This window comes from Mauremys reevesii, linkage group 3 (genome assembly GCF_016161935.1).
Source record: "Mauremys reevesii isolate NIE-2019 linkage group 3, ASM1616193v1, whole genome shotgun sequence".
Lineage (NCBI taxonomy): Eukaryota > Metazoa > Chordata > Testudines > Geoemydidae > Mauremys > Mauremys reevesii.
Genome location: NC_052625.1, coordinates 58,104,150 through 58,129,875, shown reverse-complemented (window position 1 = coordinate 58,129,875; position 25,726 = coordinate 58,104,150). Strand labels below are relative to the sequence as shown.

Genomic DNA, 25,726 nt, shown 5'->3' with positions numbered 1-25,726 from the left:
GATCACTGTGCTGCTGGATGTGCTGACTTTCAGTTGAGACTTACAACTCAACTTCCTTGTATTCATTAAAGATCCCATGGCATTTCTTTCTGTGATAACGGGTTGCTTATTCAAGCATCCTGGCCTGATTTAATTCAGATACTTGTATTCTACCTCCCTAAATGAGAACCACTGCTCTAGTGTGCAAACTTGATTGCACCCCCCCTTCTTTTTGTCTGTTGTAGTTTATACCCTCTCTTCTGCCGCACAAGTACGTATACAGTAACTCCTCGCTTAACGTTGTAGTTATGTTCCTATAAAATGCTACTTTAAGTGAAATGGTGTTAAGCGAATCCAATTTCCCCATAATTTGTGTAAATCGGGGGTGGGGGTTAGGTTCCAGGGAAATTTTTTTTCGCCAGACAAAACACAGACACAGTATACGTTTTAAACAATTCAATACTGTACACAGCAATGATGATTGTGGAGCTTGGTTGAGGTGGTGGAGTCAGAGGGTGGGATATTTCCCAGGGAATGCCTTACTGCTAAATGATGAACTAGCACTTGGCTGAGCCCTCAAGGGTTAACACGTTAATGTAGCTTCACGCTCTACAAGGCACTACGAATGAAGGGAAGAGACACAATAGACGCATGGCAGTGGCTGCAGATATTCCCTGTGGAAACTGAACGTAATAATGAACCCACGCTATCCCACTGGAGTGCACCACTCCCTCCACTTTCAAAAGTGCTGGGGGGTGCATATGTGTGTGAGACAGAGAGACACATCGTGTGTGAGAGAGAGCCCATTTAAGTACGCTGACTCCACTGTAAGTACACTGCCTTTTTAAGTAGATCGGCAAGTTGAGACAGCAGCTGCTGCCAGCAAGCTCCCTTCATCCTGGTCCTGAGCTCTGTCGTGTCCCCACCCTGCTCTGGGGAGATGGGGTACAGGAGCTGGGAGGGGCACCCTGATATCAGCACCTCTCTTCCTCCCTACCGTCTGCACAGCATTCAGGAGGCTTCTGGGAGCAGCTCCAAGGCAGAAGGCAGGAACAGCACAGGGCAGTGTTGGGAGGGACATCTGAACTGTCTGACAATTGATAGCCTGCTGGGCGGCTGCCACACAAGGAACTTAAGGGAGCTGGTGGGGGCGCTGCCGACCAACCCTGGTTCCAAGCCCCCACCAGCTAGCTCCAACGGGCTGCTCTTCCTGCAAGCAGTGGACAAAGCAGGCAACCGCCAATCAATGTTATAAGGGAGCATTGCGCAACCTTAAAGGAGCATGTCTTTCAGCGGTAGATAGGGCGATCCCTGTTTGAAGGTGTTAGATTTTCTACACTTACTATATACATTTCCAGCAAAGATACAAGTGTTTCTGTTAAGTGTAATTAGGAAACACTTCCTCTAGTTGAACATCCTGGAATATAAATAAATGATTCTCACTTGGTGCATAATTAGCCCAGTTACAAATATTAATTGAGTTAGTTCAGCAAATGGTCCACTGGGATCAACCTTAAACTTCCTTGTAGGACTTTCTTGTCTTACTACCAGACATGGATTCTGAGAGGAGATATTAATATGTGGCGGGGAATGGTTTTACCATGTGTGTGGGTCTGAAACAATAAACCAGTGTTTTGGACTACAGAAAACACACCTGAACATGTTTCCTATTTGTGTGGGGATGTCTCTTTATCACTAGGTAAAAACTCCTGTTGTGAACAAAGAAGCCAAAGTTTTAGTGCCTGGAATTCCTGGACATAGTGCAACCATCAAATCTCAGTCCTCTGGAATGCAGAAAATGGAAAGCAAAAGAAAACCTGGAGACAAAGAGGTAATCAAAGTGCTCTTACTAAACAGTAATAAGCATGCCAGATTGGACTGTTCCCCCCTTTTGGCCAAAATAATGACCGAGAGCTAACTGTTATACTATCAGTTGATGCGAATGATCTGGGATGAGCTCCCCTGCAACTGTGAATGATGGCAGTCTTGCATCCAAGTCCTACACGTTGCCCACAGATCTACCATGTTGTTGAAGAACTTTGTTGTATTCTTGCCTTCTCTCTGCTAGAGCATGTTGCTGGGCTTTGATCCCCCACTTCTCAACACAGATGCCATATTCCCTTTCTCCAGCTCTTCTTGCTTCTTCTTTCCTGAATGTCTCTGCTATGTCATGAGAGATGAGAACTTGTCCTGCCTAAAAAATATAGCAAGATAGGATTTGACCTTGAGAACTGTTGCAGAGGGTTCAGTGCTCTGCTTCAGCTGGTGGCTCAAAAAACACCCCTGAAAAAACATAATTGATAGAGTCCGAGCCTTATGTATTTGGTTGCAAGTTGGTTTAAATGACACTGTCCATATTTATTTCTTCTGCAGGATAGTATTGAAGACCGTCTTGGTGCAATGGATATTGATATTGTGAAAATAAAAACAAAAGGTGGCCTTCCACAAACTGACAGCTTTGCGGTGCTTTTGGTTCAGGGCTTGGAAAGCAATGATCCTAATATCTTAAATGTAAGTGTTATAAGAGCACCATGTGATGCTCAAGTTATTCTGCTTAGACTTGTGAAGTGGCTTCTTGTGCATACTAGGCTGTATGACTAGTGTTAAATTTGCCACTTGTGCTCCGCTGCTTTTTGCATTATCCCACTGCCTTGCAGCGTAGAAACAGAAGTGCCATTATGTGTACCTGTCATATATGTTGTTTTAATTGATGATATTTGCTAATTTTTTTCTATTTGATCTGCTTTGCAAGATGTCTTCTGGATTCCCTCCCCCCCCCCCCCCTCCCCAACCCCTGGATTTCAAAGCTAGTCGATTTGTGTTATACAACATAGAAATGTAGGGCTGGAAGGGACTTTTGAAAGATTTTCATCTCACTGAGGCAGGACCACATACAGTATATCTAGACCATCCCTGGCAGTTGTTTGTCTAAATTATACTTAAAGACCTTCAGTGATGGGTAGTCCACAGCCTCTCTAGGTAACGTTTCAATACTTAACTATCCTTATAGTTAGAAAGTTTTTCCTAATATGTAATTTAAATTTCCCTTGCTGCAGATTAAGCTGATTGAGTGTTTCTTGTTCTACCTTCAATGAATGTGGAGAACAATTGATCAACATTCTCCTTGTAACATATTTGAAGACTATCAGGTCCCCATTAGTCGTCTTTTCTCAAAACTAAACATAACATTTCCTCACAGGTCAGGTTAAAATAGTTATCTAACCATATAAATTCTGTAGTGTCACAGTTCACTTGTTCTTCCATTAATGTTAATAATGTGTCACTTTTTCCTTTGGGGTTTGATTAGTGCATGGTTTCTACTTAGACCTGACTTGAGATCTTCTGAGTGGATATGCTTTGAATAAATAAGTATTGGAGGGCCCACAAGTCAGTTGATAGATAAACCTGCTGTTGGGTGTGTGTAGGAATGGGAGGGTTAAATTTAAGAGAAACTTGGGAGTCCTGAATCTGAAGTCCTTTATCCACAGTACAGGTGGAACACTGACAGTAGCAAGGAAAACTTCCTTGCCTCCTCCAGCGTGCCTCAATCTTTACATGGAGTGGCTACATGATGGATAAAATGAAGTTGTGTCCATGACCTAATCATTCCAGTATTTTTTTCATGAGCACTATATTTACTGAAAAAACACCTCTTCTGTAATTTGCAAACATGCTAGCAGCTTTTTTGCACATCACTCAAAGGACTTGCTTGTCTCTTTAGAAAGTACCCCATTAATGATGATTCCATGTTCATCTTCTCTCTGGCACACGTCCTCAGACTTTACATACAGGGTTGAGATGTGAGCATCAGAGATTCAAACCTCATCTTTTTCTGTCTCCTGTTCTGTGCCCTGTAGATATGTCCTTGGTGTCCTTGATTGTATACGTATGTATTTACTGATTAATGTTTCTCTGATCTCATATTTCCCCCCTCTTTTCACAGAAAGTGCTTCAAACAAGGAAGGAAGCTTTAATAAAGAACACAATAGCTAAGATACCTGTACATGCGGTCATTCCATTGCTGCACGAGGTAGGAGAATTACTGCTGTAGAATTTCCGCTGTTGTAGAACAAGTTAACACTGGGCTTTTCCTCTTACTTGGGAAGTCCAAATATACACCTGTTTTACTCTATGGAATTGGTGTGGAGGTTATCCAGTATTGAAGCAGTTTTTGTCTTGACTCTGACAATTGTCTTCTGAGGCAAATATGGAAACAATGTCATTCCCAGAGTTGAGCGTATCGTCCTGGTTGTGTTAACAAGGTATTAGCCTCATACTGATGTGGGCACTTATCAGAGGCCAGCTTTGACTAGTCTGACTTGTCACTGAAACGTTTAATTCAGGAGAGCTGTGTTAGGTTCTGCATTACTCTGAAACCATGCAAAATAACTGCACATTCAGTGAACTTGTCTCACTGTCAATCCTGCTAGGGATTAACTCTAGTGTTTTTTTCACAATAAAAACTAGGAAGATGGTTTTGTGAAGACACAGGCCTAGAACTCAGGAGATCAGAGTTCAGTTCCTGGTTGTGCTATCTCCTTCTGTGACTTTCTTTGAGACTATGGGTGACTTAATATCTGCGCCTCAGATCCTCATGTATAAAATGGGGATAATTATCCGACCTGAGAGGGTAGTGTGAGAATAACTCAATTCATACTTAGAGGCACTCAGCGATACTACAGTGACGGGGACCTTATACATACTTAGCTGGCATGGTAGCAACAGTGTTGCATTGAACTTGTACTTCCAGTTGAGGGTGAACATTTTGTTCACAGTGCTTAAGTCCCATTGTCAGAAGTGATTTAGGAGCCCAAGTCCCATTGACTTCCAATGATACTTTGGTTCCTAAGTACCTTGAGTCACTTTTGAAAATTGGTTTTAGAGCCTAAGTCACTTAAGCATTGTTACCTTTTTTTAATCCTAATTCTCTACATGTATTCAACTAGATTTGAAAAAAACCCACCAGTTGTATTTGGACTGAAACGTTTCATGTGTAGCTTTACCCAGAAGTGGATTTCTCTTTTGAACTGATACCCCATTCAGACACTTCCCCAAAAGCAGTCAGTGCAACAACATGAGCTTCACAGTGTACATCTTATTTAGCGCTGGTGATTTCTAGCAGACTTTAAATACCTGAGGATTTTTGCGTCCTGATTTCTGGGCTGATATACAGATGTAATGTTAGGATGAGAACTGTCATGTATGCCAGACTTCTAAGTGACCTCATCTTTCTTTCTTTCTTCAGATTACAAAGAGGTTGCAAGGCCACCCATACAGGTAAGAGAAATGATTCACAAGGAAGCTTAGCTGACTTTTTTAAAGGAATGGTGCTTTTTCATTTGTTTGGAGGAGGCCCACGGTAGTGATTATAAAACTATAGCCTCATGAAAGGAAATATCTGACTTGACTGATGGAGGTTCCAGCTGTTTGGGGGCGTTTCTCTCTGAACTCAGTCTGTTTGAGAAATCATTGCATACATCAAAATAGAGAAATGGAAAAGGGCATCTGAGTATGGAAACAATGTTCCCTTAACTCATTATCCAATGGACTTCTGGCCACCTCTATCAGCAGTTTATAATTAAAACAAAATAGTTAAACTCTCAGCCAGCAGCGAAAACCTACAAGTATCCGTATATAAATAAAGTAGTAGAGTTGAGGACAAATATCCAAAAACCTGTTAGCCTCCAGCAAGAGGACAGGGAAATGAAGAAACTGCATGTGTCCATTTTGTGATATTGCATATAAATCATAATTCTGTTATCACACATAAACAGATAACTTCAATAGGTGCCTTAATTGCCCTAGAGAGAGATGGCTAAAACTTAGGCGTTCTTATATTTTTATTAAAGAAACAAAATATGCAGTAAATGCAGTGTGATTTTTGAATGAATATAATACACAGTAGTACTTCTGAATAAACTTTATACTGAAATGTTTTTGTTTGTGCACTTTTATTGCGTTAATAGAAGAGACATTTTGCTCAGTGGAGGGCTTCTAAAATCTGAGTTACATTGACCAAAAATCTTTGTTAACCCAGTGGCCTTTCAATGTTTCAGAAACTCAGTTAAAATCCTTAAATTAATAGGCTAGCCATTAAGAAAGTTGTATTTTTATATATATATAAAAATATGAATTATGAAACCGCTCTTAATAGTCGGGTTAAACAAGTTGCAGTTAGAATATACTTATTCACTGCCTTTCCCAAATCAGAATGTCACTTATAACCTGGAGTGGGGGCCGGAAGAGTGGCAGAAGTGTGTGTCTGTGTGTGTGTGTGTGGGGGGGGTCAAGTAATCTCAGATTTAGTTTCTGATTTCAGAATTAAGACAGTACATACACTGTGAATATTTGTATAGCTGTCAATACTGGGAATTAATATGTATGGTTTGCAAAGATAAATACCACAAAGGATAATCTAATCTGAATTGTATATTAACCCGTAAATCACAAAATAGTAACACTTGTTCATATTGAGAAAAGAATTGTTAAATAGCTACTGGATTAGTCATCTCAGCACTGTGTAGAACCTGTTCTATCAGTACTGGGATCGTTTCAGGACTCCCAGAGCTGTCTACCCTGTTATGTTGGGAGGCAAAGTTTACTCCATAATTTGAAGAAAGAAAGGGAAAAAAAAAAAAAAAAGAATGCTTTAGATCTTTGATCAATCTAAACTTGTCAGGGAAGATATTGGAAGCAACAACGAAGAGCAAATTTAGTACAACTCAGACACTTAAATGACTATTCCAGTTCTAATGGAACGGTTTACGTCTCCTATCTGTGTAGATAAATTGTTCTTATTTCTAGCTTGGCTTCTCTTTTCTAAAACAAAACACTGAGACATTTTGATTTAAACCATTTTAGTGGTCAAAACATAAGGTGTTCTCTTGGCTACACTCATCTTTGATTTATTGTGCTCTTCTCTCCTCCAGTGCCTCACACATGGTCCGGTGGCTAAAGTCTGTTTTCACTATACATGCATCCTACCTTTCCACAGTAAGTATCTTGCTCTATGGTCGATGCTTGCAGCTAACTAAAATGTACCTCTGCTCTTCCATTAAAAGTCAACCCTCCTAACATCCTAATCTGGTGCTACCACTGTCTAAATGAACCTCCCCAAAAAAGATGTTTCATGTCATGGGCAACACTTTTTTTGCCACAACATGCTATAAATTACCTGGTAGCTGGCATTATCCAGTGCAACCATTAGCACTAAATCAAACTGCTTGGCCATGCCTCTGTTAGTTATGGAGTTATACGCAGAGCTGGCTTAATATATGATGATCTAGCCTTGTTGGGTGAACTTCTTAAACAGAAATTGCCCAAGTACTTTCCTACTGCAGACTGATCTGAGACTATCTTGAGTGCAGCTAGCTTTACTTCATAAAAGTATGCTGGAAGTGGAGTATTAGCTGGGTGTCCTGGATAAGCTAATGCAGGAGCATTTAGCCTCTTGGCTTCTGGCTTCAAAGCCTACCACAAGTGAAGGATGAATTTAGTCTTGACCTAGTGATAGAAACCACTAGTTTGGCACAATTGGTCTTCTGTTCCAGAAAGGTCCAGGTCTACAATGTGGGAGTTTGTAGGTTAGGATTGATGTGTATTGACATTCCCAGACTCTCAGCTGATACTTGTGCAGTTCCCATTCATACTAGCCCTTCCCATCAGTTCTCTTAATGCTGTATACCACAATCAAGTGAAGAAGGAAAATTAGATCTGCATGAGCTGAAAGTGGATAGAGCCTAGACAAGCATTGGTTTAGCAGACTTCTTGAAGTAATAATCGTTCATACGTAGTGAAATCTCAGCTCTCATTTTCTCTGAGAGACGATGTGAGCAAGGACTCTATAGGCAGCACCTAAAATGCAGTTTAGACTCTTCTTATGAAGTGGAAGAGGACAACAAAACAGCCTCATTCTTGTGCTTTTTTTTTTCTGTAAAGTTGCCAGACCTGGTTCCTCAGCTGGGTATGCTATATCAGTTAATGGAGAGCAGAGTAAAAACATTGCAGAAGCTCTCTCGCCTCCATGGAAAACTCTATCTTATCATCACCCAGGTGAGTTCAAGCTATAAACATTGGGGTATAAGATGGAAATGATGTCGGAAATAGTGGTTGTCTTCAAATTTGATGCAACCAAACCTGCCATCCACAGCTCAGTACAGTTGCTGGATAGTCACACTGATGATGCTGGAGGCAGCACAGTTGAGTAAGGAGCATCTTGCTACTGACCATATTTTTCTCAACTGACTTAATATTACTTAATTGGGGATGTTTTCTCATTGAAGATTCAGTCACATTTTTCCTTCTGATTTATATGCTGACCGTCAAGGTTTTGAGACTGGAAATAAGCAGGAGAATTTTAAACCACTTAAGATGCGTGTCTCTTCTCTTTAGTATTATAACTTTTCTGCCCATCCTAAATACTCAGCTGTTTTAAAACTACGGATATGGATGGAAGAATAAAATCCAGGCTTGATGGAGATTTCACTTAAATTGTGATGAGTTTTGTAAACACGTGGTAGGTTTTAAGGTTGGATTACATGACTGCAATTTATTGTGATATTTGCAAATCTCTTTTAGGTTGCAGCACTGGAAAAAATACAGGATGCAACTGATATTAATCAGACTGCAAAACTAGTGTATGAGGAAGGTAAGCAGAAGACTTCATGTGGGGTTACCTTGAGAACAGATCGAACCATTGTACACTTAGTGTAGCTCAGCTCCTTTACTAAGGTTACAGCTGTTTGCCAGCCGTCCACATTCCAATTCTGTGCCTCTCGCTGTGTGATCTACCATGGAGGATTTGCTTGAAGACAGTGGAGGGGAGAAGGTGGTATGGAGTTGTCAAGTAGCTTTTTGGTTGGTTGGATTTTTTCCTCTACAGTTATGAAAACCCTGGTGGTAACTGCAAGTCCAACATACTGCTTAACTCTAGTGCCAGGAATCCAGATTTGTTGGCCCAGGTCTGTAGTGCAGAATGCACGTTTGCTGAAGATAAATCACTAGAAGACGCTTCCAAATCTGTCCAGAATCCAGAGGATTTAAAATATCTGTAGACCTGAGGTTTGGGTCTTATGTCAACTCTGAAATATTGTGCATAGGATGATGATTGAGCAACTGATTTACACTGATCAAAATAACCTAATGTTCAGTTTTGGTAGATGTGTTAAATGGCACAGCCAGTTAACATATGTAGTGGCACATGATCTTGGATTTCATTTGAGTAAAGACTGCATCAAACCTGTTGTGTACTCCTGACTTATGTAGCATTTTCCATTTACAGAATCCTCCGAGGATGGTTCTGAAGATGAGATGATTGCAGATAAAGATTCGGATGTAAGTAAAATTCTTTGTCCAAGACTTCAGTCCTTCACTTGACTGATCACAGGAATATAGGATTGCAGAAATGCTTGTACCAAATATTAAGCTGTTCCTGGTTTTTGTTTTTTTGTTCCAGGAGAACTGGGATGAAGATGAAGAGAAAGGGGAGCAATCCGATGAAGAGAAAGGGGAGCAATCCGATGAAGAGAAAGGGGAGCAATCCGATGAACAAGAAATGGCTGTGGAAAAAGAAATCAATGGGGAATCTGATTTGGACCCAGAAAATGAAAGTGAAGAAGAATAACAGATTGTTTTAAACAAAAACGGAACACCTATTAAAAGAAGTGGGCTGCCAGAACTCTAAAATTCTGGATCACCTTGCTGAAAGTTGCTGTAGTCACATAGCCAGGCATGAGTCTGCACTCCCCATGTGCAGAGGCACTTCTGGGCACTGTGCATTCCTGAATCCAGAATGTTTAACCATGCCAGCCTTCTCTTGTCCCATATCCCTGAGCTTATATATAAAATTTCTGCCATCTCATGGTCAGATTTCGCCCGTCTCATGGACAAGCATATTTGTATTCAAGTGAAATAAACCTGCCACCGCCATTTGTGTGGTAAACTTGTTGCAGCTTTACATTGAATTTGTTTAAAATATAACAGATCAAAGATCAGACTATACCTTCTCGCTTCAGTTAGCGATAGCAAGTGGGCATCCTGCTGCATTTTTTCAAAATAAAATAAAATAAAAAATATTTTTGTAATATTTAAATTCACTATTGAATTTCTTCATTTTCTCCTCATAGGTTCACCCATGCCTTGGCAATGTCTGAATGCCAACCTGGTTTCAAACAGCTTTTTCTTTTTTAAACAAAATTGGACTTGACTTTTATATGTATGTATAAATCTATAGCTTTTTTTGTGCTTCAGAAGGACATTAGAACTATCAGTGGTTTCTAATTTGTTTTAATTGATCCTGTATATAAGTTTAATGCTGACCCAGGAAGAGACTTCATCTTGAGGGGGAGGGGGAATGGAAAAAAATTAGGGGAGAGGGAGGGTGAATGCTTGTGAATATGTAACGCAAAGTGTATACGTTTATTACTGATTTTTAATCTCTCAGTGGCAGAACAAGGATTGCTATTTGCTAAGGCAATGGAAGCTGACGTGGTATAAACACATTTTTAAGAGCAAGATACGGTAAAGGTTTGAGCCATTCACCAGTATAATGTACAGTATATTTGTCTATAAATGGAGCTGTTGCAACTAAATACTGCCCTCTTTGTAAAGTGAATAAATATACATCTCCTTTACCAAGTACTTGTTCTGTAATATATGTGGGGATAGAAGAGGTTGTGTGCTTGAGGGAGTTGTCTCATAAGCAGGTATCCCGGGGAAAATGCTGACCATGTTCTGGGCTTGAAGCACATCCAGTGGTAACTCAGATTCTCAGCTCCCTATGTCTTTAGCTGTATCTGCTGGCTTCACTGACACAAACAAGCACTCACTACATTTGGCTTCCAGATGCTCTGAGGGAGAGCAAGTTGGATTGTCTCGTGTTCTGCATGGCGTCGTCCGCCAAGTTCACTTCAAAATCTTATAGGTGAAGTTGGAAGGCAGGAGAAGCATGGCTTGGTTTTTCCCAATCCTAGGTGAGGTTTCCAAGTGTTGTCAATTGGAAAAAATCTCCCTGGTAGCGTAAACTAGGTGCACATTATACCTGTGCCATGGAGAGAAGGTAAATACAGAAGCCCTGAGGCCTTGCCTGCACACACTGTTACCAAACTAAGCTAAATTGATATGACCATTGTTAACCAATATGTGTTCCCATGGAGAGGTCTGTACCAGTTTAAATTAATTTAAACAGATTTTAGTGAAACCATTGCAACTTTTGAGTGTTGGCAAATCCAAACTCAGAAAATCCAGTCCCTTTTCAGAGCATAATGGCACTTTTACTGTTAGCTTTTCTTCATATCTGTTACATTGAATGAGGAGTTTGCTACCTTTTTTGCTTTAAATACAGAATGCTTATGGGGAGACACAAGAGTGGTGCATGCTTAATACATGAAAACTGCCCACAGGTGGCTTTTAAAACGAAATGAGAAGTCTCTCACTTACTTCCTTTCCTACCCCCAATAGTGGGACCATTTCGTTATGGCTGCTGTTTGTGGTGCTGGCAGTAACTCAGGTGGTGATGATCTGCCAACTGAGAAACTTGACTGGTTCAGTGATCGTATCTGATTTATGCTCTTTGTGTAATATGGGATTCTGAATGCATGAACCCCGTCCAGGCTCTTAGGAACGGAATGTACTCCCATAACTTACAGGAAAGGTAATTTTCCTGAGATGTACTGTTATGTCCCAGATTGGACCTATGACATTGATATCATAGGAGTTCGCTCTTGAGTTCATTGGCTGGGTGCCTTCACTAGCACCTCGTATTTAAACTTTGCAAAGTTGGATTGCATGTAATTGTTTTCCCTGCATTGTGATATATCTGTCGCTGGTTTTGCTCTTGCTTGTGTAGCTTTAGGGACTCCCTGCGGGAGTCCTGAGTTTGATACAGGGATAGGAAAATGCTTGTCTGCTGCTATTTGGATGAGTGCCAAAAAAATTTGCTTGTCCAAATAGTTCAAGGGCTAATACCTTGTGATCTGCCACAGCTAGAAACAAAGGCTGTAAACCATAGATTCTCAACCTGGGGCGGGGGGGGAGACAGATCCAGAGGGTTGGCCATCCGTTTCTAGATAGGAGGGTCCTGAACAGAAAAACAGTTTCTGGTATGGAAAAGGTTGAGAACCACTGCTGTAAACAACTGTAAAAGTAAGGCCTGGTGTACACTAGAAAAGATTAACTGCTATACCTATGCCGGCAAACCCTGTAGTGTAGAGACAGTTATAAAGACACAAGTGTGTGTGTTTTTGGCAGTGTAGATTATACTGGTTCAGGGAACAAAATAAGCTATATTGCCAAAACACTTCTTTATGCCAGTACAACCATCTACACTAGAGAGCTTTACTGCTATAGCTATTTACTTAGAAAAATAAACACCTTACATAATTAATCATACAATAAATATAATTAAATTAAACCTCAACAGCATTTAAATCAGTTCTGCAGGGATTCCACCACCCATCCATCTACCCACTTCAGCCTCTAGGAAGTGCACTCTGAGCTTCTTCAGAGACCCGGTTAAAGATGTCTTTGGCAGCCTTCCCAGAAAATCTCCAGATTTGGCTATTATGGACCAACCTGTATCCTAAAAAATCACATCCTTAACTGACATAGCTATGCTGGCAAAAAGCAAACCAAATCAAAACAACACTTTCTAGTGTAGACCTGGCCTATGGTTCCAAGCTTTCATGAAACGCGCACAACTAATACTTTGCATTTCTCGAACACCCACCATTTGAGGATCTCAGTGCGTTACAAACATTAATTAAGCCTCATATCCTGACAGGTTGTACTGTCCACCATAAAAAACGGAGGAAACCGAGGTGCACAAAGTGGTTTTAAGTGACTGCCCCAGAATAGCCTGACTTTCAGAATGCAAGGGTCACCTAACTTGTATATGGGATTACTGACTTCAGCAGCAAAAATCACAGAGCCTGCACCTGGTTTTGATTTCAAATGTGAAGGTACTCTTTCAGCATGACCCACCTGGTATCCAGAACAAAGAGCAGCTAGTTTTACAAAAGTCACTACTTGTATCTGCCTCAAAAGCCTAAGACTCCTGTTTTTTCTGGTGAACTTGTAAACTGTTCCTGGAGGAGGAGCTATGACGTTCCGGTGAAGGGGTGGGAGAAATATCAGACTGAATGTATCCACCTGACTTGGATCTCCCCACTTGCTATTGCTGCAGTGTCTGGAGTCCTATTCCCTCCCTAGTGCTGGTATTAATTTGTTTTGGTGTGAAGGGGGTCAGATCAAATGCTAATTCTAAAATAGGTCTTATCTGAATGGGGGATTTGGCTGACAGTTTGTGCAGGTATCTGATAGAAGTGCCAAGATGAGGGCTTGCTAGAGGCTTTTAAAACTTCATACCTTGTGTAAGTTGTTTACTGCACACACCAGGGGTTCCTTGCATCCCTCCACTTTTGCTCACCTATTCTGCAAGCTCCTTGTGTGCCACCTTCCCATCACCTTCTCTTTCAGGGACTCCCTTCGATTCCCCCCCAATCTCTTCCCTACCAGGGTCTCCTAGTGCTCATTCTCTCATTAATGCAGCTTTGCGTGCACCCCATCCTCTGCATGATCTTTGAATGCTGTAACAGTCAGTACCAAAGGTGGCCAGTAGGTGTCAAAATTGCTCTATGAAAACATCCTGGGCTAGGAGGGCACAAAGATATGAAGAGAGTTAATGAACTTCAGGCTGGCTTAACCCCGTTGCTGCTGACGCGTGCTGTTGGGCAGTGTGGCTCTGCAATTAATGTCTGCTGTCATGGCTGTGCTTACGCTTAGTTTTGCCACGTATGCAAATCTCTGTGCGTGTCATTTCTTCTGCTGTGTGCTGCCAGCCCTTTCAAATGCTTTCTGACCTTGTAAAGCTCTGCTGGGGAAATACTTCTTAAGCAGGCCTCTCTCTGATTACAGTCTGCCGTTGCTGTCCTGCCTCTCTCTAAGGACATAGCATAGCTGGGAGTATTGAAGCTTCATTCTCAGACACCCTGCACTCTGTGACGTGACAGAGCTGAGATTTTTTTTTTTTATATAAGGCTTTTCAGTTCACCTTTAAATTTCCCTGTTCAGGGCTTATTCATCCAACATTAAACACAAAAACCTGAAATTGTTAGGAGCATGTGCAGATAAGAGATGGGGGAGAAAAAAATGCTTGATGGGGGTGTCGGGGAAGGGGAGAGCAGAAGTGGAGTGGGAAAGATTTGGGAGAAGTGTCTGTACACATGCTTGTTAGCTCCGGGGAAAAAAAATAGTGTAGCAAACCTATTGCTGCTGTTTTCAGTAAGATGTTTGAAAACTGAATATGAAAAATATTGAGGTCTGGCGTGTGCACAAGCACCCGAGCTCTAGGCTGGGCTGGGTGAATGCTGGCATTGTGCAATCTCAATCTTTTTGCCTTCATTTCTTTAATTACATTTTCCCTGGGATAGTACAGTTTTGTGAAGTCAGAGAAAACCGCTCTCCTCGTCTCTGCACAGTTCTACGTTGGTGTTGGGTTAGGCATACTGACTAATCTGTAGCCGATGTGGTGTTGGTTTTCCTGTTCTCTAGGAGCAACGGGAAGGAAGGGGGCAGAGAGAGAGAGAGGCTTTCATAATAAATGTTCTAGCTTGCCCATGTGAGCTTGGAGCAACTATGCAGAAGACCTGGATCAGTGGCTCGAAAGCTGCCTAGAAGCCGGTTGACTTGGAGATTTTTTTTCATTGTTGTGTGTAACAGTTAAGCATTTTTTTGAATGAACATGCAGTGGGTGTGTTGTGAATCTTCAGTTCTCCAGTATGAACCAGATTGAATAGTGTTGGCAGGGACATTTCTTCCTACCACCCCAATCAGCCAAATAGGGCAATAACTGCCTTGTTGGCAGCGTGCAGGTTAATGTAGCTGTTCAAAGCATGTTACAAATATTCAGTACTATAAAAAAGGTAATATTGTGCTGTAGAATCAGTTGAAAATTAGTTCCTCTTGCCAGGTCCTGAATTCAGGGGTCTGTGCATCCCCTGCAACAGTTGATAACCCCAGAACAGTGTGAAGAAGGCAGCCTCTTGTTCTGTTAATGATGTAGTCGACCATTCAGAGGTGGTGCTAGCCCATTTGGGGCGGGGGGCACAACACAATAAAAAGCAAATAGGGGGGCCCTTTGAGCTGCTTAAAGCCCTAAGCAATTGCTTAGCCTGCTTATGCCTAGTGCCGGCTCTCCGACCATTATATAGATCGCAAGGTCCTGTATAGACCTTAAGCTCTCCAGGACAGGAACTGGTCTGTGTACATACAGCATGTAGTACGATTCTGATTCTCAAAGCCTGGGTCTCTGGACACTACCAGAATACAAATAATTAATAGTAATTGCAGCAGAGATACCAGATCCCTGTGCTCAGGTTTTGGCAGCTTACTTTAAAGATCAAGAGTTTTTAAGCCAGAGAGAGAAAGTGGCTTCCAATTTAAGGTGGGTTAGTTCCAGAAATAATGGAAAATATGAAAAACAGCCCCTCTCTGAAACAGAGCATATAGCCACCAGAGTTTGTCCTTGTCATCATGCTGATGGGTTTTAATGGCTCAGCTGCTGTCCAAAGTGTAATCCTCTGGTCCACCCTTTGAGCAGCTTGTCTGGTTGCACCCACTTTTGGGTCTGTTTTCTAAAACGTGCCACAACACCTAGAATTCCCAAAGCCAAAAAAATCCCTCTATTTAGTACAGAGCCTGAGGCTCTGTGCAATAAGAGGTCCATGTGCCCCCATTGCTGCATCTGCATTGACAGTGATTTAGTGCTACTCACTATAGTGCTAAGATTTGCACATGTACATGACTCTCATGGAAGCAGGGAGTGGAAAGGAAGTCATGGTCAGACTCAGACTTTCCATGGTGCTCATAATCGTGGAGATGGAATTAACTAGCTCACCTTAAATGCCTTGGCTAAGCAGCAAGCAGCCTTAGTGGTGTCTTCTAAAGTTCTTAGGAATTGGAGATAAATCAATCCTATAGGGACCAATGTATTTTCATGTGTCTGAACATGTAGTCCTTGTTTTCTCTGCACTTCCAAGGTGCGTGCATGTTTACACACTGGCTCCTGTGTGAATATGCACACTCAGTCTTTCCCTAATACATGCGCTCATGAAAGCGGGAATTGTTTACTGGCATCAACAGTAGAGAGCACTTGTCCCTTTGTTATTTTACTGACTTCCCAAAGTCTTGGCAATAAAGTTGTCTATAATATCTCAGCACCCAATGGCATGTTTCTGGAGGAGTATTTGTGTGTGTGTCTCGCTCTCTCTCACATAGTAAACTCACCCGTTATATTCAGCTGCTGACCATGGGGGGCAATAAGAAATGATTTATAACCATGGCAACAGTTGCTGTAGGAAACTGGGATCAACAAGAATCTTTCATGTTCACATCAATGAGTGTATTAAAAATCCTCCCACTCTGAGTCGAACAAGACCATTTGAGACACTTTTTAAAAAAAAAAGTTATAGAGGTAAGTGAAATTGAAATCATATCAAGCAAAATGTCTAGTGCTGGGACTGATGGCACCCTAAGTTTTCTTGAAGTGGAGCTACTTGTTATCAGAACCTTAAAAAAACAACCCAAAACCTTCCTACCCCAAAGTGAATGTGTCTGATGGATGATGTCAACTGGAGCTGGTAGGATTCTGTTTTACTCAATTTGTGTGTTGGTTCAGTGATTTCTGTAATGCAAAATGCTTTTGATTGAACTCTTGAATACAAGCTGTATGAACTTGGTTGGTATGTGTAGTAGCTATTTCAGTTGATGGGTTTCCAGCGTTTTGGGGGTTAAAAAAAAAAGTTTGGTGATCATCCAAACTCGTGCATATGTGAAGTTTTACAATTGTCTGACATCCAAGTTTCTCAGAGCAATGTATGGTTAATGATATAATTAGAGAATCAGTGGGGAATTTTATCCATTGGCTGAAAGGCATCGGAAAGAGACGGATCAAAAGTTTGGAAAAGAGAACTGCAAGGAGTGAGGGGAGGCCGGTTTGGAAAGAATTAATGAAACCAAATTCCTGAGGAGGCCCTAAAACAGATTTTTATCCCTATGGAGAAAGACCTTTTAAGTCAACTTGTGACTCTTCGGCAGAATTCTCAGTTTCAATTAAATTCCGTTTTAGGTGGTGGACAATTTTCTCTCTTCAGTTATCAATATTATTAACCGTTTAAAGGAGGTAATTACACTGTGGTTTCTCTGTGTAAGGAGCTGAAAGCCAGAGGTGCTGCAGCTTGTGGAAGGAGTTTTCTGCTGAGATGGGAGTTCCATGGCACAGCTGATGCTTACCCTGAGCGCTGGAGTGATGATTTTGCTCACACAGATCTGTTCATTCTGACCTGGTTGTGTTCCTCTTGTCTACTTGGGCAAACTGTCCTTATTATGGTTTTGAACATAGATTTTGCATCCTGATACTTCCTTCTACAGCAGTGGTTCTCAACCATGGGTCTGGAGTACCCTAAGGGGCCGTGAGCAGGTTTCAGGGGGGCCGCCAAGCAGGGTCAGTGTTAGACTTGCTGGGGTCCAGGGCAGAAAGCCGAAGCCCCACTGCATGAGGCTGAAGCCTGGGGCCCTGAGCCCCACCACCCGGGGGTGAAGCTGAAGCTTGAGCAATGTAGCTTCACAGGGGCCCCTATGGCATGGGGGCCCAGGCAATTGCCCTGCTTGCTACCCCCTAATGCCGGTTCCAGCTTTTATATGCAGAAAACCAGTTATTGTGACACAGGTGGGTCGTGGAGTTTTTATAGCATGTTGGGGGAAGCCTCAGAAAGAAAAAGGTTGAGAACCTTTGTTCTAGAGAACATGAAGGAAAAAGACAGGAACAGCTGTTCCAGTCCATCAGCTGGCTTTTCCTCCAGGTGCTATGTGCTCATGAGCAAACACTCTCAGGAGGAGGAACAGGTTTTTGTGCCAAATTCTTGTGGCTTTTCTAGTGGGATTTTGCTACAGCTTCAATACGTGATTCATTGAAACAATAAAAGATCAGGAAAACTGCACTGCTTGCACTTCTATGCAATTAAGAGCCTTGATGTTTATGGAGAGGACTAGGTGGCTCCCAGGCCTTTCTTAATGCTAGGAGATTGCCTTGCTGATTTATAACATTCTCCTGTGTAATGGCAGGGCTGATCTCATTATCTCTAATCCATTCTTCATGGATGGGTCTCTGGCAGAACTGTGACTACCTCCAGTGGTGACTCCTCAATCTCCCTTGCGAGCTTATTCTTAGTTTTTATCTGAATGTGTTAGTGGGCTGATAAATTTGCCATGGGCATGGATGGGATTAATCTCTGCTCACTGGCTCTGGCTTGAAAATTCCTCCTCCTCTTCAGAACCCAGCTCTGCCACTGGACTGCTGGTTGACTTTGGGCAAGTCACCTCACGTTTCTGTGCCTCAGTTTCCCCATCTGTATCATGGGGATAACGATACTGATCTCCAAGAGCTTTGAGATCTACTGCTGAAAAGTGCTACACAAGAGCTGGGTGGTGTTTGAAGTGACTCCTGAGGAGGGAGCTGGTGAGAGGTGTTCAGAGGGAGGGAGCCAGCTAGAAGCCATTATTAAGGTGCATAATCCTGCCCCAGGATTCCTCTTCTGTCATTTGTGTCACCCTTTGAATCTTTCTCACTGTGCAGAACTGGTGCTGGTCCTGTCATGGTATCACCATTTCAAAAGGGAGGCAATAATAGCACTTCATCTACCTGCTTTACTAAGATGCACAAGCACTGTTATTTCTATCTTACAGCTGGAGAAACTGAGGCACAGAGAGGTTGTGCTTTGTCCTGGGATGAATGGTGAGTTAGTGCCAGAGCTAGGACTAGAACCCAGGCCTGCAGACTTCCAGTCCAGACACCCTATTCACTGGACCACAACTAAGGAGCTGGCTATTGCTGGTACAGCAGCAGTTCTCAACCTGCGGGCTGCATGTGGCCCAATTAGCACACAGCTGCGTGCTTAAAAAAAAAAAAAATTCAAAATTTGCCCCTCTGGTCTGGCAGGGGGTGAGGCTGGCTGAGGCGGAGACAGCATCTTGCTACCTGCCCCAGTGCTCCTTCCAGCAGGGTGCTGGTGAGTGCCACAGGAAAGCAGGGGGCGGGAGAGTGGGTCTGTGGGTAGGTTTGGGGGGGGGCGCACTTGGCACAAGCGGTTTGCCGGAGTGCTGCAGCACCCCCAGGTTTTAGGTGGGGCTCCGCTCCTGGCCCCTCTTCTCAGGTCCTGGCTGCCAGCCCACACCAGGCACTCTGCTTCTGGCCTGGTGCTGGGGCTCCCGGCTGCCCATCCCTGCACTGAAGCACTCGGGGTCCAGATCTGGCTGCCGGCTGCTGCCCAGCCCTGTGTGGTGGAGTTCCGCTGCCAGCTGCTGCCTGGCCCTGCGTGGCGGGGTCCTGCGGTCCGGCCCCATGCAGTGGGTCTGGGTCCCGGATGCCCAGCCTGTGCCCAGGGCTCTGCTCCTGGCTCTGCTCTGGTGGGGGTGTTGGGCATAGGGGACTGTGGGCAGTTTTTTGGGGGGCGGGGTGCTGTTCTCAACCTGCAGCCCACATAACACATGGTGAGCCGCATATGCAGGCTACAATGATAAACAGGTTGAGAATCACTCCAATACAGAGTGTGTGGTCTTTGCAGCAAGGCTTGGATATACCGTCAGCACTAGTTGCGGTGGCCCAGCAGCCCACTCCCATAGGGAACAGAGGGTCCCTGGTGCTGCTGCCTCACCTGTAGGGAGCAGGAAATGAAGATCCTGGCATGTCTTAGTGGACAGTGTCCATCTTCCCTTTCACCATTTTGCTTCAGAGTGGAAGAGACCCCAGGAGTGGGGTGACACAGTGAGAACAGTGGTAAAGTGACTGGATAATCTGTCTTGGGACAGAGCAGGGTTAAACACATGTTTGGGGTGGGCCCTGGGACTCCTATGTAATTCTTGCACAGCGCAAAAAAAAAAAAAAAAAGTCTGGCAGTGAAATCTGAACAAAGCCTAGCAGAGCTGTTTCCCTCCACACACACCCAGAAGCCAAAAGGTAAGTAGTATAAAATCCAAATGGTGATGACTTCTTCCAACCCTACAGCTAAAGGAGAAGGGACTGACATTCAGAAATTGTTTTTCAGCAGCAGGAATTGGCATCTAGTTTCCCTCTGCCACTCAGAACTGGAATTGAACCAACTTTTAAGTTGGAAGTTCAGTTGATGTTTTCAGCTCTCCTCACAAGGGTCTTTGTTCCCTGATTCCACCAGGGGCTGGAAGGAAAAGTGCCAAATTAACCATCAAAGTCTATTCTGTAGATTTTGAGCCTAGCTCTGCAGTCCCCAGAGTGAGAAGTCTTTTAAAGATCCTTAGCTGCTGTAAATTGCTCTACCTCCATGTCAGTTACACCAGCTGAGGATCTGCCTCCAGAACATCAGGATTGGAAGGGACCTCAGCTAGTCCAACCCCTGCTCAAAGCAGGGCTAATTCCCAGATAGACTTTTGCCCCAGATCCCTATATGGTCCCCTCAAGGATTGAACTCACAACTCTGAGTTTACCAGGCCAATGCTCAAACCACTGAGTTGTCCCTCCTGCTCAGGGTGCTTTGAACAGTTAAACCTTCCACTGTGGCTTTGGCTCCCACTCTTGTGCAACATCAATCTTTCCCCTCTGGAGGGGAGGATGTTGCTATGTCCTCAGAAGCCTGGAATGTTTGAAAAGCAAAAAACGGGAACATAACAAGGATGTCTGAAGCAAAACATGAAAGCAGCTTTGTGGCTATTTACATGCACGTCGGGGCCCTCGAGGAAGCTAATCAACTTACCACAAGAATAGGTGGGGCAGGGCAGGGGTGACACATGTATGGACTGGTAGCTGGATTCAGACCATAAGTCATATTTATGTGGTCCACAGGGCATATCCAGATTGGGCAGAATTCTCATTTAAAAAACAAAACAAAAAAAAACCCCAACCCCCCTCTTCCTGGCTGCAGAGAGCACTTTCCACACATGAACCAAGTTTTGCCTGAGTCTGCAGCCAGCCTGAAACAGTGACTCAGGGAGTGGACTTCAATCCGCCTTGGAGGGGATGGGGAGTGTCAGCTCTAAAGCCCAATGATGACACAAAGAGCAATGAAATAGGTAAGTGTGTTTTAGCAGGGGGGTGAAGCTCTTGGGAAGTGGGAGTTGCTGCAGTGAAGGCAATGCAGAGGAAAGAACAGACATGACTGTTAAGTAGGGCTGGGGGAGCGAAACAGTGACAGGAGGATGAGGAAGAAACAGAAACAAGGGGCTGGAACAGCAGTGGACCTAAAAAAGGACATTTTCTCAATGAGTGAATGCATCAGTAAACCATGGGACAAATAACTACATCTAGTTATTACATAAAGGCAATATTTCCACCCCAGCCCCCAATCTCTGCACAAGTCTACCAATACCATCAGTGAGCATTCTGCTGTGCACTGGGAGGAATGTGTATCACAGAGCTTGTACCCTGGCCTACTAATTAAACATGGAATTTAAATGAGTTTGACACTCTTGCTGTAGGGTGCACCTGAGACTTGCACAGCTGATCTTAATTCTGCTGCAAGTAGCGGAGAGGGGAAACAGAGGCAGACAAAGGAATGAAATCCGGCTGATCTGCATGATCAATGGCTGGCAGAAATTGGCCATACTCCATTGAAGGCAATGAAGTCACTGGAGGGGTACTGATTTACAAAAGCTGAGGATCTGCTCAGAGACGGAAACAATCACGAATGAGTGGCACAGTAAAGAGAGGAAATGTCTGATTAGGCAGTGAGCTCATTTAACTTTGAGGCTAAGATTTTTTTTTCCTCTCAAGGATTTAAGATTAGAGCCCTAATTACAGCTGATGAGAGATGCCCTGATCATCAGAAATAGGGCTTATTGACTTGGGTTCCAAGCGTTGTCACATTATACCCGTTGAAGGATTAGATTAGAGTAGATCCCCCTGTACAAATCTTCCTTCCATTAACTTCCCCACTCAGCTTGACTCTCTGTTGCCAGATTAGTTTCTCTTAAGGATGCTCTCATTTCTCTTGGCATCACTTCCTTTGTCAGTCCCGGCTTTATTTATGGCTTCAGTGCCAGGAGCCAAGCTGCTGGCTTGGGGAGGCAGATAAACGGCAGAGACTAGAAGCTAGCTTTTAGCAGCACTTTGTACTCTAAAGTGCTTTACAAAGTAATAATTTAAGAACTCATATATTGGGAAGGGGGAAGAGATTTGGATTCTGCTCAGTTCCAAGTGTCAGAGTCACGAAATTCAGATCTAAATCCAGATTTCCAGAGTTTGTGGGGGATTAGCTCTGTGGATTTGTTGGGAACCATTTCAGTTCAATGCCTGAGAGCACATCTGGCTGGCAGGGTGAAGGAGAGATGTAAGCTGTATGAGACATGCTCCCATAGATGAAGGATGGTGGGGAAAGCAGAGATGAAAAAGCTTAGCTTCAGCTCCCCTGAATGCCTCAGAGGACGTGCTCCCCACACGTAGCCCTGTTCTTCCCTTCCCTTCAGCAGGAGTGTAAATATTGCTGGAGCTGGTGAGAAGTCTTAAACTGCTGGAGCTGGCAGCTTTCAATTTGGTGCAGGGACACCTGCCTGTGAGTGTGCTTATTTATTTGCTAGGACTTCCTCATGCGCCCTAGCTCATCTACACCAACCCTAACAGGATTTTGGTGACATGCTCTGTGCAGGACAGGCTGGTTCCCCTTGGCAGAGATTAAAGTTCTGACTCTGGACCCTCCCACACTCTTTCTTACTTTTTTCCCCCTACCAAGTGCATAGAGTATGGGCCATATTCTGCTCTAGTTACCCTGTGACTTCCTCCTCCCCCCATTAGAGACCACAGAGTGAAGCTAACAATTGGCTCAGTGGCACTTTGAATGCAGCAGCCCCCCGAAGCCTGGAGAAACATGCTGCCCCTTCCGCTTCTTTCTTGAGAGTGTGATGGTAGGACCTTTCTCTTCTTTTCTGCCCTGCCCCCTCTCTGTTGTTTTGGTTGCTCCTTCATTTATGACAGGTATGAAATGTTGATTGTAAATTCTTAGGTCAGCGACCTTGGGATCCATACTCAGTCACCTGGCCCACTTCTGGGCACAGTCTAAGGAATTTATAACTGTCTACTAAGTGTCTTGTGCTACCGTCCATCACCCTAGATGAGCATATCTCATGGCAATTAGATTGGCAATAACAGAAGTTCCTAGCAGACTTCCTGAAGTCTGGCTCTTCTCCCTTTGTAGGTTACAGATAGCTCCCAGCAAGTTCATCCATGCTGGGATTTCCCTGTTACTGTCCCAGGTGCGGTGCCTGCTAGTAACATTTTCTTTACCTGTCCGGCCTTTGGGGGACTCCATGCCCTTGGGATAATTCATTAGTCCTTTCCAGCCAGTGCTTAATCCTGACTCCTAGAGGTTTATTTAACAACAACATCACTCCAAGTCTATGCCACATGACAAGGAGCTCAAACAGTTGGACTACCTTGGTCACAAAAGTTACTCTTCCATTTAGGGTAGCTGGGGCTTCCCTGGCATAGACCTTTTCACAACCCCATCTAACATGAAATGCTACAAATTTTGCTTGAGGGTATTTGATGGCTGCGATTCACTGGGAGATGCTCTGACCACCTCTCAACCATGAGCGCTGCTCTACTCTGACACCGTTCTTTCTTAAACTCCTGAATAGAGTAAAACGAGAGAGCCAGAATAATCCTCATAGCACCAGCTTGGCTGAAGAAGATATGGGTCCCAGACCCAATCTGCCTGTCCCTGAAGCCAGTTCTTCACCTGCCTCTAGCTCTGGATCTTCTGACACAGGAGCTGGGGAAACTACCGCATCCCAACCTTTCCCAGCTACACCTCAAAGTCTGGCTCCTGGATGGCTCTCAAGCTTAGCGATGGACTGCTTATCCAAGGTACTGAACATACTGCTGAATAGTACAAAACAGTCCATAAGAAAGACTTCCATGCAAAAATGGAAGAAATTCCACTCCTGGTTGAATTTCCCGGTGGGTCCACACTTCTTTGTCTGCTCTAGTATTGAAGCATGGCAATATGTAAAGTGCCAGCATAGACTGGAGACACTGCTATCAAAAATCTCTAATGAAGGCACAGTAGTGTGTGTGCACACCTGGAGTAGAGCACCCATAGGGATAAAACATCTCAAAGAACTCCAATTACTGTACAAGTAAGTAACCTCTCCTTTCCAGATCTGAACTTGGCAGCTCAGCCCAATCTCTAAATGTCAAAGTAGTTTACAGGCTAAATTTACTTCAGACTAGTTTCCTGCTTCCTATGGTGTAATGCTTCCATTGTGCCCCTATTACCAGCATTAAAAGGAACACTTGGGAGATCTTACTCCCAGCAACAAATGAATCCATGCTACAGTGCCAAGAGATATGCCATAAAGCTGGTTACCAGATCCAAAGCAACAGGGATAGATCTAGAACAGAAGATGTCTCTTCCTTTGACTTTTGTAAGTGACCATTAACGCTAGTGAAAGGTGCCAGGTTTGACAGTTTTGGAGTCTGAGGTCCTCTATCCACAGAGGAGCTTCAGCACAGGAAAGGCAGTGAAAGATTCATCCACATGTCCCTGCTCATATGCACGATCTGTGACTGGGAGGAACAACTGCTAGTGCCAATCTGGATCAGATTTGAGATCCATTTAGTCCGGTAACTCATCTCTGGCAGCGGCCAGCACCAGATACTTCAGAGGAAAGTGCAAGAACCCTGCAGTAGGCAGATATGGGAGCCTGAGGAGCTCAACATGAGCGGGAAGACGGGAAGAAGAGAAAAAATAAAAACTTTGAAGTGATGATAGCTCATCTCAATTGATTGGCCTCTTACAGTTGCTATGGCTACTCCCACCTTTTCATGTTCTCTGTATGTACAAATATCTTCTGTGTGTTCCATTCTATGCATCCAATGAAGTGGGTTTTAGCCCACAAAAGCTTATGCTCAAATAAATGTTAGTCTCTAAGGTGCCACAAGTACTCCTGTTCTTTTAGTAGAAGTAGTTAGTACATATTCTAAGGGACTATTCATAGAATCTCAGGGTTGGAAGGGACCTCAGGAGGTCATCTAGTCTAACCCCCTGCTCAAAGCAGGACCAAACCCAACTAAATCATCCCAGCCAGGGCTTTGTCAAGCCTGACCTTAAAAACCTCTAAGGAAGGAGATTCCACCACCTCCCTAGGTAACCCATTCCATTTATTCACCACCCTACTAGTGAAAAAGTTTTTCCTAATGTCCAACCTAAACCTCCCCCTCTGCAACTTGAGACCATTACTCCTTGTTCTGTCATCTTCTACCACTGAGAACAGTCTAGATCCATCCTCTTTGGAACCCCCTTTCAGGTAGTTGAAAGCAGCTATCAAATTCCCCCTCATTCTTCTCTTCTGCAGGCTAAACAATCTCAGTTCCCTCAGCCTCTCCTCATAAGTCATGTGCTCCAGCCCCCTAATCATTTTTGTTGCCCTCCGCTGGACTCTCTCCAATTTATCCACATCCTTCTTGTAGTGTGGGGCCCAAAACTGGACACAGTACTCCAAATGAGGCCTCACCAGTGCTGAATAGAGGGGAATGATCACGTCCCTCGATCTGCTGGAAATGCCCCTACTTATACAACCCAAAATGCCATTAGCCTTCTTGGCAATAAGGGCACACTGTTGACTCATATTCAGCTTTTCGTCCACCGTAACCCCTAGGTCCTTTTCTGCAGAACTGCTGCCCAGCCATTCAGTCCCCAGTCTGTAGCAGTGCATGGGATTCTTCCGTCCT

General features: G+C 43.6%; 1 protein-coding gene across 1 annotated transcript in view; it reads left to right on the top strand.

The window, feature by feature from the left end:
• Nucleotides 1-10,568, top strand: part of WDR43 (WD repeat domain 43) — a 34,940-nt gene extending 24,372 nt beyond the window's left edge. Inside the window, exons 10-18 of the mRNA XM_039531771.1 lie at nt 1,679-1,810; nt 2,353-2,490; nt 3,923-4,009; nt 5,225-5,256; nt 6,909-6,972; nt 7,918-8,031; nt 8,557-8,626; nt 9,260-9,312; nt 9,434-10,568. Coding sequence (XP_039387705.1) covers nt 1,679-1,810; nt 2,353-2,490; nt 3,923-4,009; nt 5,225-5,256; nt 6,909-6,972; nt 7,918-8,031; nt 8,557-8,626; nt 9,260-9,312; nt 9,434-9,601 — 858 coding nt within the window. The 3' untranslated portion in view covers nt 9,602-10,568. The remainder of the gene's footprint in view (nt 1-1,678; nt 1,811-2,352; nt 2,491-3,922; nt 4,010-5,224; nt 5,257-6,908; nt 6,973-7,917; nt 8,032-8,556; nt 8,627-9,259; nt 9,313-9,433) is intronic.
• The last annotated feature ends 15,158 nt before the right edge of the window (nt 10,569-25,726 follow it).